At 36.7% G+C, this 21,341-nt stretch overlaps 1 protein-coding gene across 3 annotated transcripts in view; it reads left to right on the top strand.

Moving 5' to 3' along the window:
- Window positions 1–18,307, top strand: part of LOC150087817 (LIM homeobox transcription factor 1-beta) — a 256,436-nt gene extending 238,129 nt beyond the window's left edge. For 2 of the 3 annotated variants that reach the window (XM_090370442.1, XM_090370441.1), the window contains 2 exons: window positions 7,552–7,650; window positions 18,069–18,307. In XM_090370442.1, the coding sequence (XP_090226568.1) occupies window positions 7,552–7,650; window positions 18,069–18,307 (338 nt within the window). The remainder of the gene's footprint in view (window positions 1–7,551; window positions 7,651–18,068) is intronic. The other variant, XM_090370443.1, reaches the window with a different exon arrangement.
- The last annotated feature ends 3,034 nt before the right edge of the window (window positions 18,308–21,341 follow it).

Raw genomic sequence — 21,341 nt, 5'->3', positions numbered from 1 at the left:
TACCATCCAGACTGTATGGTGTCTACAGTGAAATTCCCTACCAGCCAAATGATATGGGGTGTATTTCATATTGCGGAGCAGGTCACCTGCAGTTTATAAAAGGTTCCGTAAATGCCAATGGGTACCTGGCTAAACTGGAAGCAAATTGCTGCCAACCATTTTAGAGATCATTTCGACCTGCCAAGTAACCGCATCTTTCGGGACGACTCTGCTCCTTGTCATCAGGCGATTTGTATATCCACAAGGAACATTGGTTTCTGTAAAACACAAGGTTTATGAGAATCATTTAGTAGCTATCTGATTGTGCTTATCGACAGGTTTGAAAATTCAAGCGGACAGAGTAGACAGTGTTGTTAATTTTCCATTGTGTGTTATATATTGTTTTCTTGGTTCTCAGTAATTCAGAGACTCTGAGCATATTTTAAAAAAAAGTATTGTATACATCTGTTTAATATAATAATTAGTGGGTGTAAGTGAAGGTAATTTGTGGAAGTTCCCCACTAGTAATTCATTTGTTGACATCCACTGGTATTGCACTACATCCGGCGGGACTTGTGCATTCGGCACAAATACATAATGTAAACCCAGGCCTAGAGAAGGGCACCGGCAACAGCTGTCTTATATTGGCGGTGGTAAAATACCTTGCACATGATTTTAAGCTAGATTTGTTTAGGTTCTGCGCCAAAACAGATGAACTAGATGGAGATGGGCTTTTGCCTAAGAGCCACCCTTGACTCTGGGATACACGTACGAAGTGCACCAGGAGGTATAATATAATGTCTTATATATGTGTAACGAGAATGTTAATATATATAAAATTGTATATATATCTTTTTGTAAGTATTGTATATATATATATGTAATAATTGTGTGTAAAAATAAATGGAAAAAAATGGAATGTCATCAGGCGAAAAGTGTAAGTAGGCACTTCTGTAGTTACTTTAGCTTTATTTCTGCATTAGGAGTTCAACAGTAATGTGTTTACATTTGTTACAGGTGAAAAAATGGTTGGAGGAACGGTCCATTACAACTGTTAGCTGGCCAGGAAACAGCGCGGACCTGATCCTATCGAGAACTGTTGGCATCGTGTGGAATCTGCAGTTTCCAGAAAGAAACCAAAGACCCTTCGTGAACTTCAGGAAGCCATAATTCGTGTTTGGAACCACGAACTATCAGTTGATTATCTTCAGAAATTGATCTTGTCAATGCCTCGACGGTGTGCTGCTGTAATCAGGGCCAGAGACGGTTCAACTAAATATTAGTTTGACCTGGTGAACTTTTCATTTTATTTCCCACTTAAAATGATAAACTGATTGCTTCAGTTTATCATTGAGAGCTTATCAGAAGCCCTCAATTTGCTATTGAGGGCTTCTGATAACATTTCAGCCATAATTGTTGTGTTTACCAAAACTGTTGTACGACGGTTGCAAATGCTCATTTTGGAATATTTTGAGGGCACCTGTCAAATATTACTTAGCTTTGCCTTAACTATTAATAAATATCTTTTATTTATATTTCTATTTATGATGTTAGTCATTAATGTAACTTACCCTCGCGAAAAATGGTTAGAAATGTGAAATTTCTATGTGATGCACTTTCTTTGAACACCAGTGTGTGTATATATATATATATATATATATATATAATTATACATATATTTGAATAACGTTTAAAATAGCTGAAAACTGAATCTTTCATAATAAAAATAAAAAAAGTACAGCAAACTTCCCTCCCTGTTGGTTTATCGTTATGTTTAATTTTGGTTATTTTCGCTCTTGTCTTGCCATGATGCTGGCATTATTTTTTAATTGCTATTCTAATTTATTTCTATGGTTATATATATATATATATATAATATTGTAAGTAGAACGCGCGAAGGAGATTTTATTCGTTTAAGTCTAATGAAAATACGGTATACACTGGGAGCGATATATGGAATGAAACAGAGGAAGAAATGGACTGGAAATTAAAATAAAGATAAGTGAAAAAGCGACCAAAATGGAATAACATTGCGGTGTCCTTCACAATTTTAGTGTCATCATCAGAGGTCATCCACCAAAATTATGAAAAAGACAGCAATGTTCTTGCTTCTGTTTCCGACATGATCTGTACGCTGTGGTGCACGTGTGTAATTGCCACGTGCTGCGAAGGCAAAATTTGTATATGAATTTTACAATATTAAGTTTATAGGCATTTTCGTACAGGCATTTCCCCCCTATATTTTAATTAGCTTCTTAATACCATTATTCGTTACTATAAATATACATATGCATTAAAGGCCTATTGTCCTCACCATATCCATTCCCAAGTAAAAACCTAACTTACAACGGACGGATTTTCACAAAATTTTATACTTAACCCTTTTAGAAAGATTTGTCTATCCGTCTCAAAATGCATTGAAATCAGACAAGCAAAAATCCGACAAATATTATTATTAATTTTATTTTATTTTTATTTTATTATTAATTTTTTTGTATATATCCAAATACCGTAACTGTAGCTAAAGTACTGGATATTATATTGATCTTTTATTGATGTGGACTGACTGAAGGAATAATTGGTCAATATGTTCGATGAAGAGAAACGAAATGTTCTCGGGTCTCGGGAAGTGAAATCTGCGCATAAAAGTTTATGGTTAATTTTTGTTAGTTTTGTTATCTGTTTTCTAAATATATAAATCATATTATTTTCTTATTATATTAATCACAGCATGAACGTGAAATGCGTTATATTGTCAATTGTTATTAAAATCCAGGAAGAAATAAGTAAGGTGCGTTACGAAAGTGTTTACAACGTACTACACTGTTTGTTTGTTTATTAAATCACGGAGCTCGTAAATTAGTTATTTTATTTTTCACTTCTATTAATCACAAAAAATTAAAATTCAATTTCAATTTATTCGAATGCGCCAGAAATGCAACGCACTGCGAAGAGTAACTAACTTGTTTATTTTAAATTTTACCTAATAATCTATTATTGACAACTGAAAGTCGTTCTTCCCAATGATTGTACCCTCCATTACGCCGTTCACCTCCATTACAAAAATGGAGGTGAACGGCATTATGTTAATAATGGGGGAACTGGCATCATTTAAATATTTCCTCTTTACAGTAACCTTGTCTGCTTTTGCCAATGTATATGTTTGACATTAAAATAAAATGTACGCAGAAACATTAAAATAAAAGGCAACAATTTTCTTTCTAACTTGAAAATACTTTTCTCATGCTACCGGAGTGCTTTACAACGAGTTACTCAAGTATTGCACTAGAAATTCTAGTTTATAGCACGGTCGTACCAAAGCATCCTTTTGTAAAGCGAGAATGCGCTTCAGATTCTATTTATGTGAAATCAGTGCAATGCTTGTTTGCATATGCTAATTAGTTGCCTCGGTATTGTGTTTAGCATTAATGGTGGTAGTTCTTAAAACAAAACTTTCATGATTCAAACATTGTCTTATAATTAACTTTCCGCATTAGATTCCGAATGATCTAGTAACTTTAACATTAAACTATAACTACAGTTAATATTTATATAATTGTAATAATGATTTAATTTCATGACTCAACATGCTTCAATTTATTTTAAAGCACATTAACTCATAGCTAACTGAGGTGGTTGATCGCCTCTTGATGAACAATATCTGCGACAAAATTTAAATGCGAAGTATTTATTTCTATGTTATAGTTTTGAGTTCGTGGCAAACCATGTAAGGTCATAAAAGGTCATTGTTTTATATCAAAGCCCATAAATTTCTCCTGTCTAACCTAGGTCTTCTCTGCACAGCGTGGAAGGGTTGCTAGGGTGAAATGCAGTCTCAGAAAAAAAAATATTTACCCATACAAATTGTAGGATACAAAAAATATCTTCCAAAACTTTACTGAAAAGATAATATTGTAAACACAAAAAATATATTGTTGATCGCATGCTTGGTGTTGGTATAGCCCGCTAGTTTGCTCGCTGTCTTATTGCACAAGCTCATGTGTTCGCGTGGTGAAATATAAGCATGATATAAACACATATGAAGCATAATAGCGAATGGAAGCGGAACGAATTATACATTCTTCATTACATTTATGATTTTTTTTTGCTTTACAGTTTGTATCCACAGCTGGATTCAAGGAGTTTTTCTATGGATTGGGAATGTGTAAATGTCTCGCTAATTTACAAAAGAGGATAAAAGGTTGAAGTATGTAATTACAGTCAAGCATACAGACCTGTATGCTTGACTTCTATTCCAGGAGAAATAACAGAGTCGCTAGTTAAAAAAGTAATAACCATCTGAACAGGAATGCAGTCATACAGCTATCACAGCATGGATCTTGTTTGACTAATCTGAATGGATACTAACAAAAGGAAATTGATGCAAAAATTAATTCTTAATCATATACTTAGATTTCGGAAAAACTTTTGATACTGTTGCACATGGTTACCAGCTCTGATTAGCTGCAGTACAAATTGGAGCAATGTGGTATTATGCGCAATTTACTATTGTCTATCAGCAATTTCTGCTGTGGATAAAACTGTAGATGATTAAGCGGCAGGAAACAAAGGGTGGTTATTAATGGACACTGCTCTTGGTGGACTAATATTATTAGTGGAGTTCCTCAGGGTTCAGTGTTGGGCCCATTGTTGTTTTCAGTATTTATTAATAATACTGATGAAGGCATGTCAGGCTTAATGTCTAATCTTGCAGATGATACAAAGGTTTCCAAGGTTGCATACCTGACAGTATGCTACTACAACAATATCTAGAAAAGTTAGGCAAATAGGCTGAGAAATTAAACTTTACTATTGCCAAATGTAAGGTCATGCAAATATGGGTATCAGAAATCCCAGCATAACATAAGAACTTTGTGGTACAACATTCAAGGCAGTAGAGAATAAAAAAATGTGAGGGGTGGGGATAACTGTGCAGCCGATCATGAAGTTCTCTGAGCAATTCAGATGGGCTGCTAGGATAGCTCGTGAGGGTTTCAATGATATACAGGAATTTTGCCAGCAGAGATGTGGCAATTAACCTTGGCATTCCGATGCCATAAAAGGATACTTATGGTTTTTTTCCATAACAAATATTATATTAGTATTAATTACTCAGCTGTATAAAAATAATGGTAAGGCCGCATCTTAGGCACTGCATACTGGTTTGAAAGCCTCATTTTATGAAGGATGTAGATCTATTGGAACGAGAAGAGCAACGAGATTAGTGAGGAGAACAAAAGTATACTCGTACCAAAAAAGACACAAGTTCTGCAAATTGCAGCATCTGGAAACCAGCTACCTGTGATAAGATCTGATTGAGGTGTTTCAGGTTTTGAATGGATCGAGTAAGCTAAATGTTGATGACGTCCTAACTCTTGCTCAGACAACACACAGGGTACATAAATTTAAACTGAGGAAGAATGGTTGTAGGATAGATAGCTGTAGCGTATTGGTAATATGGAAAATGTTTTTTGTTCATTTATTTATTTTATTTTATTATATTAACTTTTCATTGGAGTATCTACACATGTGCAAATTTTCAAGGCGGGTCGACATGATGAAGGTCAAGATTTTCTTGTCAGCAATATCAATCCCGATAGTTTCTGAAGAAAGGTATCAAGAAGGAGGTTACACAACTCTTATTGTAATGCAGTGCCAGTTTTGAGTGTAGTCGAATGATAACTTCTTGACCTCATACGTTCCAGACGATTCTGAAATTTCTCTGTGAAATTGAAATTTGATTATTGTAAAGGCCATGGAAGAAGCATCCCCCCCTCCCGGCATAATAATTAGTCCTTCTCAGGCTTGTGCCATAGTAATGACAATTGTGAGTTTCACTACCTTGTGAGATTATCCGTCAAATTTATATCACCACAGAACATTTTCTCTTTATCCAAAATTTCCTATTGATAGTCTTTGCACCGCTGACAATTCTCATTGGATGACTGGATATAGGAAAGCGCTACTGGTTGTGAGTGAGTAGCAATCAGTTGCAACACAATTTTACCATGTGAATGTACTCTGTTTGCTGGTTTTAATAGTGCAATATAACTTTGATGTGATGACTTTGATTATTCTAATGACCACTAAGGGTTGCAATATCACTGCATAAAACAGCTACACACACCAACAATTAACCTGGAACATGAGAATATTGTTCTTCCTTCTTTCCTTCCTATCTTAGAAATACATCAGTAATTTGATCCACCTTCTCTCTGCATAGTCTACGATGAGAAATAGGAATCTGATAATTTGGCCGCAATGTGTAAATATTCGTATTCGTATATATTCGTACTTGACGATCATTGATGCTTTGTAGTATAAGTATTAGAATGGCTAAATAATGAAAGGATGCGAGCTTTTTCACCTCCGCCAAAAAAAAAAAAAAAAAAAAGAATCGATCATATTTCTCTTTTTTTTTCCATCACCAAAATTTTGACAATTCAATTTCGCTTTGAAGTTTTTCAAACTTTCCCCTTCGGTCACCGTGACAGGCAATTTATTTAGTGAGTTACAACACGCTTCCCGAAGGTAAACTTTGTGAGATCTAACCCTTCTATCATTAAGGGAATTCAAACCCGGGCCTTTTCCACCCTGTGTGGTGAAGACAGTAATTATAACCATTGTACTACCGCGCCATCTAATCTTCTATTACTCCGTGAGATTTTATATTTGTGCACCCTGACTGTTATCTCTCCTGCCAATAAGAATAACACTTCCATGGTTTATTTTACTGACCCTCCTTGTGAACGCCCTCAAAAGATGCCTAATCTCCAAGCTTTGCAGTCCGCACCTCCTGAACCGTTCTTCATAATTATGACAGTTACGCATGAGTCGTAATGGCAATTCTCAATTAAGTTTACAGCCGGACCCTGAAATGCTTGTGGTACAATCATTCTGTTTTTTTTAGAGTGAACGGAACATTTCATTTCCTTGTTTTTTGGTTCCTTCAGTTAGATATTTCTTTATCATCTCATGATCTATGAACTTTGTACATGTGGTTACGGTCTACATTCAGAGCACAATTATTTTATCTCTTTGCATATTAAGCAGCTTATGATGGCCAAGTTTGGTTAATTGCGGCTGTTTGGATCACATAAAGAGTGTTTAAACAGCCGAATGAAAATAAATTTCACACCTTATAGTAAACGACTGTGTTGTTTAAAAAAAAGGTCATTATATTATTCCTTTATGCTTTTCTTTGATTTCGATTCAAAGAGCACTTCATTAAACCTCTATTTAAATGTCTGCTAATTTAACCAAATAAAGAAATACGTTTAAAGATGACGCCAAAGTTTTACGTCTAAATAAAATATATTAAAAATTTGAGTATTTTCTCCCTATCCTTTTACATAGAACTACGTGGTATTCTAGCTAACAACATATCATGTATTCTAATGCTTATCATAATTAAGTTTCCATCATTTTTCATCTTCTCACATCCAAGTAACTCTAATATAGCAGAATAATTATTTTACATAGTGAGTGTAGGACATCCTTTCAGAGTGTAGTATTGTTTATGTCGAGAAAGACATAATTAATTCAAGGACTAACACTGTCTGTTTCACACAGCGCCTCCCTACCCACGGCTAGGAGCCGTTGGAGACACGGCTTCGGATGCCTCTCAGTTTCCTCTACCTCCTGTGACGTATCCCGCCCATGCATCCGACGGTAAGAATTCAATTTACTCAGATGTGTATTAAAAATTGATTTTAAACAGATTAATAAAACGAAATGTTTATAAAAACAAATCAGACAATCATAATGGAGGGAGAAAGTAAGTCCATTATGAGATGTATTTCCAAACGTCTCGTGTGACCCAATAAAAGCGCTGTTTTCACATCATAGGACAAAATCCAAAAAAGAGGGGAAAGGCATAGTGAAATGATCATCTAACGAATGTTATATGCGACAAATTACAAAATTTTCAAGAGGAAAATTTAGATGAATGTGATTCCCTTTTAAACAAAACAGTAAACAGTATTTACAGTATGCATTATTTCATTAGTACAACCTTTAATACTATTGAAATGCACCCATGAAAAAAAGTAAAATAATCACTGAAACTGAGGGGCATCCGAAACCGTTGGAGATATGGCTTTGGATGCTTTTCAGTTTCTCCTACATCCTCTGGCGTATCTCGCCAATCCATCGGACGGTAATAATTAAGTTTACTCAGATGTGTATTAAAAACTTTTAAAACCAGATTAATAAAACGAAATGTTTATTAAAATGGAGAAAGTAAGTCCATATGAGATGGACATGCAAATCAACTTCTATCTGAAAGATGGGGGGAAACACGTATCCCAAAAATCGAAATGACCACCCAACGAGTGCTACTACAAACATAAAAAATTAAAACAGTCACGGAAACAGAGATATTCCTCCATGAACTTCTGCTATAATAGCAACAGAAGTTCATGGAAAAAATGAAATATAGTTCTACCTTATATGGTTAAACTGCGTTTAATTTTTTTTCCCTTATAAAGTTCAACACATGCTATGTAAGCTTAGACAAACACCTTGATCTAATCAATCTCTCGTATGTTTCAGAAGATTCTTCCTAGATTTTTGACTTCAAGTTAATGAGTTGAAGCTCAGAACTTCCCACAGTGGAGTGCGCAGACTTACTGCAGGTGTTAAAACCGCTCATGAATGATGACAACTCGGTATCATTAGATTGAAATGAATTCAGCAGAATTCCACGATCGGTGACGTCGTGCGTTTTTTGCAGAAAGCATGGATTCCGAATACGAGGCTCAAAAATTTTGTAGAACTAGAAACAGTCTGACTATACCCCAAAACACACGCACACACACACACACGCACACACGCACACGCACGCACACACACACACACACACACACACACACACACACACACACACACACACACACACACACACACACGCACGCACACACACACACACACACACACACACACGCACGCACGCACGCACGCACGCACACACACGTCACTATAGGCATATTTGTTGTTACTAGAATAAAACGATTCTTTTTTTTTTCGAAAAGAATGTTACTTAACTTCTTGATTCTAAGATAAAATATATTTGTACCATGGTAGTAAGACCGAGATGGTATGTCAACTTTAAATAAGGCTGAGAACTAACAACCAAAATGTTTGAGATGGCATCCTGATGCTGGCTTCCAAAATTTACATCGTTACATAAAGAAGCATAAAAGGAAAACCCTTGGAAATATTCAGCTGCAATTTCGCAAGTAGATTATCTTTAATGAATACTATATATAGATTGAAAAACAGCAAATGACAATTAATCGTAAAGTGGAAGAGAAATCAAATGCAAAATTCAGACCTTCAACATACTAGCTCACAGTGAAGTTGTGGATGGAATTTCAATTGCTGACCAATAGGGAATATGATCTCACACTCTTAACAAGACTCAAGTAATACAATAAGACAGGACTCAAGGCAGTGATTAACGAAATTATACCAAGAAGCCCAGGCAGAAATAATGCCCGCTGGTTCGCAAGAGCATATCTACACTGGAAAGACTCTGGAACTGGCTGGAGGGTAAATACATTTCTCAAACGAAATCGAAGCATGCATTCCCTGAACATTCACAGCGCGGCAAAAAAAAGTAATGATAGTGAATTTTAAAAAAATATTCGCGTTAGTAACTAACGCGAATATCACTCCGGGAGAGGGTGCTAGAGAAGCATAGAAATGTGACCCACATAGCTATGCTTCTCTGGAAACTACAGCATTGCTTCAGCCACAGATTACAGTATTTTGGGTTTTACTTTGATGAACTTCTAACATTTCTCATTGCGTCAGAAGTGAATCAAAGTGAATGTACAACAATAAACTAGCATTTACTTTTGTGGTGCGAAATATTTCTCTTCGGGGTTCCATGTTTTATTCTATATTACTTCGTACCTTCTTTTTTTAGTTATCTACAGTATATTTATTTTTGAATCAAATAAAATGTTTAACGACTTATAATTTTCACATTATCCTAAGACACTCTCGTAAGCCAGGAGTTGAGCACCACTTGTTAGCCCATTAGTGTACAGTGCAGTATCCTTTTAAAGTGAACTTTGTTTTCATCTGTTTTATTCACCTAACAAATACAGGCGAATGTTACATGCGACAAATATACAAAAATTTCAAGAGGAAAAGATAGACGAATGTGATTCCCTTTTAAACAGCGTAATTCCCTATACTCTTTCACGTCAAAGAAGGTATGGAGATTAAAATTTACCCTCCTCAAATGTCAAAAACACTTTCATGCTCTTCAGTCGCATTGTCTGTCTTATAAGTCCCAATACCTTTCAAAGAACAGTCTGATCTTCGGCACTAAAATGAAATATATCGAATTAATTATATAGATTTTATTCGCAATTATGCATCTTTCAGTTTCGAACTAACGAGATTGTCTTAGTGCAATTAATATGTGCAAGACATACACATTTCACTGATATCACTGTTACAGGATACAGGATATCACTAATGATACAACTGCTCGTAATGTACTTATTTAGTTTGTAATTCCACTGAAGAAAGCATTATAAAACAAAGTGCTCAAGGTGGACAAAAACAACACAGCACGATATTCCACACAATATAAGTACTCAAAGACAATAACTATATGAGGTAAAATTAAGATAAATACAATTGCAAGAATTTTAGTTAAGAAATATATAACTAATTTAACTTCATATTAAATAAGATAATCTGTTTCCTCTCTCTCTCTCTATGAAAGGGAAGGGAAACCACTTTTTCAAACCGGTGATAAACTCCAAAGGTCAAATCAAATAATGTTTAGCCATTAATATTTGACATATGATATTTAGACATACGATAGCCATTTAATATATGATATGATCGAACTGGGATGACACGATGACTATTTCTGAAGTAAGAAAGTAAGACATCTGGAGGAACGGTAAGGGAAGGGGGATGGGGGTGAACATATCTACACTTGCTGTTTGTGGGTGCCTTTTGTGGGCTCGGCAAGGCTAGTTTTCTGATTTATTGTTACAGCTTTAACTGTCGAGAAACTTTGCAAGTCATCAATGATACGCGTATTATTATTATAAAAACTTTTTCTCCTTTATGGGGTACTGGTACCAAGTGCATGGGGTTGTTGGTTGTGTCTGGTTACTATTATTATTGTTATTATTACTGTTTATCGAGAAACTCTCTCTTACTATCCTACAGGTGTTCAGGATCGCAGCTTTCTGGAGTTTCATGTAAGTGTTCTTTGGGAGGCCTATTGCTATTTATTATTATTATTGCTCTTATATATTATTTCTCCCTGACTGGGGATTCCACCCCATGACGGGTATTGCTACCAAGTACACAGGGTGGTTATGTCTGGTATTACTGTTGGTCGAGGAACTCTGACTATTATAAAAACTTTATTATTATCTCTCTATACGTTAAAAAAAGTTTTCCTCCTAGTGATATTTATTCGAGCCAATGGAAGTAGGTGGGGCAATTACGTCACTTCTTCGAGCCATAACTGCCTCTATAACGTTCACCAACCTCGTGCACTGGTTCACTATCTAATACATGACCACTCCTGGCATCATTTGATGTTCCATTGTAATGTTAGCTGATGAAGGAACCCGACATAGTTTGTATATTTGTAAATAGTTTAAATATTTGTATAGTTTGTAAATGTTTTAGTCCTGCTCTTTCGGATGTAACAATATTGCTCGCGCATTACATAGGTCATTCCTGATCAGTGCGTTTCGACAGGTGTGTGGAATCCGTGACATTTGATTTGCTAATTATACATACTAACGTAGTAATTAACACAATGCCGCGACCTAGATTGGCAATCACCGATTCCTAGAGAAAACGAAGTAGTCATGAATCTTCACGGAAATATAGAGAGAAACATGCGGAAAGGTTATAAACTAATCATAGAATAAGTTCACTGACGACGGAGCAAGTGGAAAATCAACGCTACAGGAAGCGGGTAGCTAATATGGACGAAAAACAGGCCGAAACTCAGCGAACAGTTAAATGGCTCAGATGTAACGTGAGATCTTCACAAGATCCTAATAACGAAGAAACCATTGAAGTATCGTATTGCGATTTAGGTGATACGGTAGATGAATGTCAACATTGCGGCGGATTATATTTTCACAGCGAACTCGGAAGAGCCGCATGTATGTTTTCCGACGGCAGATACCTATTCAGACGCTTTAAAGACTGTTGTTTGATAACATGGAAAAAGGGAGGCTTCCGAGAAAACGTTCTAGTCAACAACAATCTTTACGCCTTCGCGTCTTTTAATGCCGAAAACACGGACTTCCAAGGTGGCGACGGCCCTTATACGATGCGAATAAGAGCAGGTGCCATGGTGAAAGGAACGACGAGTTTAACGTCCGTTAGAGACGTTCCACAATTCGACACAATCTACATTTATGACGACGGAGAAGCGTTCATGGAAGAAACGAGCTAAAAGAGTGAAAAGGACTGTTGTAGATTCGAACGTTTTCTCGTTCGAGTCTACATCGGGGGGGGGGGGGTTGGCGAGCGAAGAGAGCAGGGAGGCGGAGCCGCCTAGTTATTATTATTTCTCCCTGATTGGTGGATTCCACCCCGTGAGAGGTATTGCTACCATGTACACAGGGTGGTTGTTATGTCTGCTGTTACTGTTGGTCAAGGAACTCTCTGACTATCATCCTACAGGTATTCGGAATTGCGACTTTCTAGAGTTCCTTACAGGTTTCTCTGGAAGACCTATTGCTGCTAGGCTGTTATATAGAGTCTTTGGCACCATACCGGTGGTTGACACGTTGATCGGGATGGTCGTTACTTGTTGCATATGCCATATCCATTTTATCTCCTGTCTTAGTTCGTATACTTCCTGATTTTTATTCGTGGGTTTTCTGGAGGTTGTTAGTGCTGGGCACTGCTTTGTCAATCAGATAGGTAGCCCTTTTCTTCTCGTTGACAAGGGTTATAACTGTTGTGCGAGATTGTCTTGTCCGTTATTATGGCGCAGTCCCAGTACAGCTTGTGGGTTGGGGTCTCTAGTACTGGCTGGAGTTCGTATTTATAATACGGTACACTTTCTTTGATCAACTGATATTTCCTTGCTAGCTTCTGATGTATTATCCTGGCTACCTGGTCGTGTCTACGACTGTACTCAGTCTGGATGATCACCTTGCATCCCGTGGTGATATGTTGGATCATTTCTGAGGCTAGGCGGCATCATCGACATGTGTCATCTGATACTCCGGGGTCCATGGCGATGTATTTTCTATAGTTTCTGGTGTTGATGGCATGAATCCTTCAGTCTCGGGGAAGAGTGCCCACTCGTGAGCCATGCATTGGAATCCATTTTATCTATGTGATTTGATGTCTGCCATGGAGTGTCATTCGCGCATCTTTCTAGCTTCGTTTGTGCGGTCTGGGCGAGAGGGGACTCTTCGCCTAGGTTGATTGGTGTATGCTGCTTGTCTGTCTTCCTTAAGGCCTGGTAGAGTGATGTTATGTTTTTCTGGAAGTAATCCTTCAGGTTAGCTTTCGCTGTTTTCTGTTGCTCGATGAGGTCTATAAGGCCTCTTCTTCCCTCTTTCGAGCTATTGTCAGTCTCTCCACGGCTGATTTCGGGTGATGTTGGCAGCTCTTGGTCATAATTGTTCTTGTCTTTCTCATGATATCCTCCAGCTCAGTGTTAGAGCAATCTAGGATTCCAAAGGAGTATGTTAGTACTGGGACTACATAGGTGTTTATGGCGTTAACTATGTTCCCTCCGTTCAGCTTTGCTTTCAGCAGACTTCTGAGTCTCTGATGGTATTTTTCGGTCAGGCAGGCCTTGATTTCCTTGTGCTGCAACTGCTGAGCTTGCATCATCCCTAAATATTTGTAGGTATCTCCCTCTGTCATGGCTTCGATCTCTTTACCAGTCTACAGTTCGTAGTTTTGGCCGACTAATTTCCCCTGATGCAATCAGTGAATCTTGCTTTTGTCTAGACCAAATTCCATCCTGATATCACTGCTGAACACTTCGGTGATTCGGAGCAGCTGCTGGAGTTGCTTCTCGGTTGCCGCGTAGAGCTTGAAGTCATCCATATACATCAGGTTGATGAGGGTGTACAGGTTTTACCTCCCTTCTTTGAGGTTATATCCATACTTGCTGCTGTTCAGCATGGTGAATGGCGGGTTGAGTGCTAGACAGAACTACAGTGGGCTCAGGGCACCAGAACTCCTCCGAGGAGGAGTTCCGGGGCAACATATGGGGCATATGGGGAAACTTATTATTATTATTATTATTATTATTATAGAGAATACAAAAACATATGGCATTTTTAGTACACGTAGATTCAAATATGCGGCTTAAGTAACCTGTACAGCACGCTGACCACCTGGCTATATGATGGAATATACACACCCTTGATATTTAATCTTACAATAACGCTCATTTGGATGTTGTTTAGCTCTTTTTCTCTTACTAAAGTGTAAATTAAACATGGTGGAATCAAACAATGATTAACAAAATCAAATCTGGAATAAATTTATATTTTAAAGTAGTCTGTTTTTTGTGACTGTGTTTTTAAGTGACTGCTGATACGGAAAGCACATAGTCACTTTGTATTTTTTTTTTTGTTCTTTTTCCCCCTCCCCTCCATGTTTTTCGTTCTTCCATATGGTTACCCGTATTTTAATTTAGTTTGTTAAATTAGTTTCATTTTTGTGTCTTTTGAGTTTCTTTGTGTTTTAACGTTTAAATCTACAGACTTCGATGCCTCCTTGAAGAAGGAGTCACTGTGGTTCCCCTAAACTTTCTTTTGTGTTTTATTTCAAGTGGATATCCGAATTTGCCTATAAGGTTGATGCAATGGGAAGGAATTCCTTGCATGTTTCAGGCAGCAGTTGCGCCATATTGTTAGCAGGATACCATGCCGCTGCTTCCCTGGGTGAGTGTAGGTCCTACTTATCTGGTCTGCAATTTTTATTATCTGTTAGTCTGAATTTGATTTTTTTTTTTTTTTAATATCTGCTTGTATGCAGTAGTAATTAGCACACTCTTCAGCATTACCTGTTGCAGTTTGCGACGATTCCTTTAATGTGGTGAAATAGTGTTCAATTTAGTAAATCATACTTTTCCTCTTTCTATCCTACTTCTTGCTCCTCAGTTTTCTGTTCTCTTATATACACCCACCAAAACGAGTGCTGCCATCTGTCTCTCATGTGGCCTCTGGCATAGGCCACTAGTCTTCGAACTTCACCTAGCTCCTAGACCAAAAGTAGTTTATGAGTTGGCAAGAAAGTTTTGAAAGTTTCTTGACATAAGGATACACACATCTATGCCGCATTATGTGCCAGCAGTTTTCAAGTCATATAAAATCCATCATTCAAATAATACCAATTCATTCTGCTCGTACAGCAATCGAACACTTCCCACTGATTTGGTCATGCGCAACTATAAAGTGGAGACTTCTCATCAGTTTTGCTGGTTCTTAAAAATAAGTACCCTTTAAAGTGTATATCTTTTATTAATACAGTTCTTTTCCACTCCCTTTGAATATTTATTACTGTAATCAACTAAAATTAATGTAGTCGACTAAAAATATCACTTGAGTCAAATTAAATGAAAATACAAACAGTACAATAGGAAAATGAGTCTAAAAAATTCAAGAGAGAGAGGCTGCAACTAAGGGTTGTCAGGAAAAATTATCTGGAGCACCTTTGTTAAATAATAAATGTATTTTATTTTACATTTAAAATATATAAGCTCTTATTATTTAGCTGAAATAAAACGTTATCCTTCTCTAGAAATTTCTTATTTCTTTTAAAAGTCTTCCCAAACGTGCATGAACAAGTATATAATTAAGGTATAAAATGCAACAGATTTTCAACGACTGTTAAGGACAAACAAATATGACAGAAAATATCTACCTAAGGATGAGCATTAAGGAACATTAAAGATTAATTTGGAGCTCATTTAGAATTAGCCGTTTCTTTGAAAATTTCTTTTAACCCCTTATCAATGCCAACACGTGAACTTTGAATTAATCTCTAATGTTACTTAATGCTAAACTCATTGGAGAATTTTTATTACACTTTGTTCTCGAGCAGTCTTTTAACGTTGAAAACCCAAGTGCTGTACCAACTTCCAGCGTCACTTCAGCTGATCACTTCTTTGATCAAAATTTATTTTTAGTAAAAATAAAATATTTATTTGCACTTGTATGTTTATTTTACTCAAACTTTCAAAAAAACAGCAATAATAATTGCTGTTTTATTGAAAGTTTGATTTGCACATTGGGAAATATTCATAGTACAACGATCTTCATTTGTAATCTGAACAAGGTATTTTTACCGACTGAATGTTTTTCATTCCAAAATACAATCCTAATTTTTCATAAACAAATTGTATTTATTGTGTGTGTGTGTGTGTGTGTGTGTGTGTGTGTGTGTGAGAGAGAGAGAGAGAGAGAGAGAGAGAAGAAAATAAAGGTTTATTCCTCATCTCACCACTTGTCAAACGCAATCTACTTTGCCTAGCACAACCGAGGCTAAAAAAAGCCTGTCATACGTGAAAATTGCTTCAGATGTTATCTAAGTGTAATATATGGGAAAACTTAGGTAATGCTGTCTCACACCTGACAGTTTTTGTGACCGCGACGGTACATCTTATGGCATCTCTTGCCTTTGCGTAAAAATTATAGGGCGGTTTCTTCTTTCACCAGGATTCTTAATTAAAATTGCCACAGCTCTCCTATACTTGCCGAGATCAATAGCGGTTAGCTTTTTTATATTAGCCGAATTAAGTTTAGTATTCAGATGTAATTTTGGACTTCGTTTACATTCATCCTGTAAAGATAATAATTTTATCTTACTAAAATTACAATTCTGCTTTCTAAAATCACACGGGTCCAAAGATAATTAGCATAAACAGGGCTTCTGCTATAGACAATTCCGCCCTTTCGCTTCCTTCTGCTGTGCTGAGCCTGGTTATGCAGGTTGTACTCTCGCTATGTAACTACAGCGGTTAAACACTGGTCGTTGCCTAGCAACAGATGGTGACTAGCAACGCACGTATTCTGTTAATTTCTCAGTTCAGCAATCTCTATGGAAACTGTGAAGCAGTTGTCACATTGCATTGAATAACCAGCAGAGGAGCAACGTAATTTCTTATTTAAAAAAAAAAAAAAAAAAATCTCAACCTTTGTAGTCTTCACGGTGATGTCATTTTAAACTCCAGAATGTAATCCAGCGAACGCCATATTTTGAAGTCATATTGCTCTTTTGATTTGTTTTCTCTACGCTCAAATTGATATCAAAATACTTTAAAAACGGCACACGATCATCACGCGTCCTTAAATTTAAATAAACCCACTAATTTCAAAAAACTAAATATTATATAAGGTTTTAATATCGTTTAGTTTATTTAAAGAAATGTAAGTAGTCTGACGAAATCCTCATTAGTAGTAGGCCTAACGTCAGCGGAATGCAACTGAAATGCATACGGAAATTAGACAAACCAATACTACATTAAAAATAAAGCTCTCTATACACAACTACATAAAAACTGGAAAATATTACAATGCGGCTAATCTAATTCTTCTTCCGTGGTTTTTGAGGAAGAAGTGGAGCAGCCGATTTGAAACGTAAGAGTTAGTTTTAATTTTAATGTAGTGATAATCAGCACCAGTTGCACTACAATTAGTCATTTCATTTTTTTTTTGAGTAATCATTGAATTGAATTTTAATAATTTATCTTTTAAAGCTTTTTTGAAGTACTGTTCGTAAGTTATATCACGTATTAATTATTTGTACTATTTGTAAATATACAGATAAGAATCATACATGCAAGCACAAATATATCAGCATTTTAATTGTGTGTGTGTGTGTGTGTGTGTGTGTGTGTGTGTGTGTGTGTGTGTGTGTGTGTGTGTGTGTGTGTGTGTGTGTGCGCGCGCGCGAAAGAGAGAGAGAATCAGGTTGAGACATGATTTCAAATCACTGATATTGCAATGATTAAAAGTTGCTGTGAAATTTGGAATTTTCTGCGATTTCTTTATTTAGCTTTCGCAGATTTTCGCTAAATTCAGACTAAAATTAAACTTTAAATTTTCCAGGCCAGTTCTACACCACAAGCCATGCAGAAGGTCCTTACATGAAGAGTGACATCAGTATGGATAGCGAAACTAGTCTTGGAGGTCTTGAAGATGTTCTCATCGCTCAGGGACAAGCGCCATCATTGAACGATTCGGGTCCCATGTTTCCCCCCTCCGTAAATCCAATCGATAAACTGTACTCCATGCAGACGTCTTATTTCAGTTCTAACGAGTGTGAGTGCCTCGGAGCAACGAACTAGCCTCTCTTCTCCCATCTTCGCCTTCTCACCTAGGAACTTTAACATAAGAAGTTGCAGCTAGAAACGTGGGTTTTCGTGAAGTCGCACGGTGACGTCACAATAGCCCAACGACTGCAGTATATTGTGATTGGCTAATTTCTTCATGTGATGAAGATATGGACCATGCTGCTACGGAACAAGGCATGTCTCCTACCTGCAACACCCATGTTTATTAAAACAAAACGATGATGCATTCCAAGTGCAGAGAGACGTCAACTAGTCAGAATTAATGGAGCTGTGATGAGTATAAACTATTATATTGAACTATTATGAATCTTCGCCGATTCCCCAAGTTACACAGACGCGCGCGCACGCACGCACGCGCGCGCACGCACGCACACACACACACACACACACACACACACACACACACACACACACACACACACACACGTTTAGTAATAAAGATGGGAGAACTTTTAATAGCTCTAACAGATATTTCATCAGTTAAGACTGAAAATCAGCAACAAATTCTAGTCACTAGAAGTTATTTTGGAGTTTTAAAAGTCTTAAAGAACTTGATCCTAGTACACAACTGTGACGGACAATTTCATGATTGATGCTCGGGCTTTTTATGGCACCTATGACAATAGCAAAACTTGTAAGTTCCTCTATAAAAAATGCTGTTTCCTCTTTTCTCCCTCCGTGGATATCACTTCATTGAAGTTTTAAAAAAAAATTGGACTATTTGAGGTAATCAGACTTATATAAGCAAGAAGTTACCCAGGTTTCTTATCGCATTAATCTCGTTGCACAGCTACTGCAGCATCCTGGATTGCAATCTTCAACTCGGTATTCAAAAACGCCGAACAGTCTCATCTATGAATCTTCGTAAAAGTTTCTCCGCTTGATATTTGCCATTCGTTTTAAAATAAGTGCAACCGCTGTATACAATTTCCAGTACACCGTCCAGCCATTTGGCCATTAAATTAAAGGTCTCCTGATGTGGGGGGGTGGAGTTATCTTCTTTAAGAAGATATCATGATGGCATTGTTCGGCATAATTCAAACTGCACTTTGGAACCTAAAGTGCCTATATGGCTTCTAAATGTAATCAAACAATTTGTATTAAATCAATTCATTCTGCATCCCCCACAATGAGCAGTATTCTCAGTATTTTTTCATATTTGTGTGCTTGTGATAAATGCAATATCTGAAATATAAGAATATTTTGAAGTATAAATTAACAAGAATTTGAAAGTAATCATATACTTTAAATACTTTTGTTTCTATATACCGAGCCTATCACTAAGTTCTGAGCTGAGCTGAGTCTAATTCACTATCACATAAATAGAATTACTCACATACTATTGAAATGAATCCCCACTTTCAAAGAAGTAGTACCATTGAGACTGAATAGCCATTTTTACCAGCATGCTACCACTTATTAAAACATGCCTTGAACTTATCTTTCGAAATGGCTTTCAGAATTCTTGTCGCAGTTTCATTAATATCCTCCTATTATCAAAAGTTTTCTTTCAATTTAAGATTTTGGTTTAAGAAAGAGGAAGGAATCGCAAGAGGAGGACAGAGTGGATGGCGTACTACAACAATGCTTGTGTTTTGCCAGATATTCAACTATAAACAGAGAAGTATGTGGATGCACATTCAATGATAAAGAAAACAGGTGCCACCATTTTTTCTTACTTATTGAACCTCCTAACAGAAGATCAAATTGAAAATTTCACCTTCAATACGGTAGTCGTGGTGAAGTAGGCCTTCTCGATCGAAAAATGCCAACATAACCATGGCATTACTGCTAAATGTGATGCTGTTCTTGTATTCTCTGTTTTGTAGATGTCCTTAAGTATAAACAGAAAATTTATTTATATTTTTACATTTGAATGCACCTGCAGCACTTTTTCGGACTTTGAAAATCGACCAGAATGTTGTTTCACGGCTTAATATTTCATCATCACTTGCTGTTTGCAACATTTCAAGCATTTTCGAAGCCGTTTTCGGGGATTTAAGCCAAACTTAACACATATGTGGTTTTCATATGGTTAAGTTGCACTCATATACTTTAAAGTATATGAGTGCAACAGCATTCATTTGAATTTTCTGATGCTTCTGAAAATTCAGATAAGTTCTAATCTCAATATAACAAAACGAATGCTTGGGTTCAAAGATTAAAATTCAAGCTTTAACAGAAAATGTTTTAATTTTGTTTGTTCCTGCAGATAAATAGTGATATGAAACCGACTGTTGCAAAATACAAATTAAATAAACAGCAAAGCAACACAAAAATAACCGTAATAGGTGAGGGTCGTCCAATGGAATAGGCTTTTCGAATAAACGATTCGGGCATGCATGAAACGAATGGCTATCTCCACAGAACAAATACAACGCTCTTTTGGACCAATTTGTAAATATATGTGTCGAATACTAACCAAGTGAGAAAGAGTGGCCGTAGCTTTGTCTGCTGTTAACAAAGTGGATATGTACAACGGTACCAAATGTGTGATGATGCATTTAATTGAGGAGGATAGACAACTAGTGAACATGGTAGCCATGTAAGGATATATCTATTTGAAACGCCACACAGTTTCAATTGTGTAAGAGATCACACAGAGACATAGTGTACATAGTGTTTGGGGGTGAGGCGCCACCGGTGGTTTCCCACACAGAGACAGTGGTCTATCCTCGACTTGATACATCACCGTAAAGTACATTACGCCAATTATAAAACACAGGCAATAAATCGTAATGCCATCGTCACTGGAACCCGAAGAACAAAAGCACTGCACCTCATGGTTAGCACACTGGTAACGATCGCAATCCGGAAAGTCGAATTTTTCATCCAGCAAACAAGTAAACTAATTAGAGAACACATAAAATTTACAGACGCAGTACACTTCTCTTCTAACTCATGTATTGATGATCTTGGTAAATCACCTACCATTCCCAGTACACTCCATTCAATTATATAATATGAGATCCTATTAAAACGATGCCTTTTACACTACATACGTAGTTCAAATTTATGGGTAAACTAT

This window comes from Mastigoproctus giganteus, chromosome 3, assembly GCF_048544385.1.
Source record: "Mastigoproctus giganteus isolate SK-2022 chromosome 3, ASM4854438v1, whole genome shotgun sequence".
Lineage (NCBI taxonomy): Eukaryota > Metazoa > Arthropoda > Arachnida > Uropygi > Thelyphonidae > Mastigoproctus > Mastigoproctus giganteus.
The sequence above is the reverse complement of the archived record's forward strand: the minus strand, read 5'-3'. Positions and strand labels throughout refer to the sequence as shown.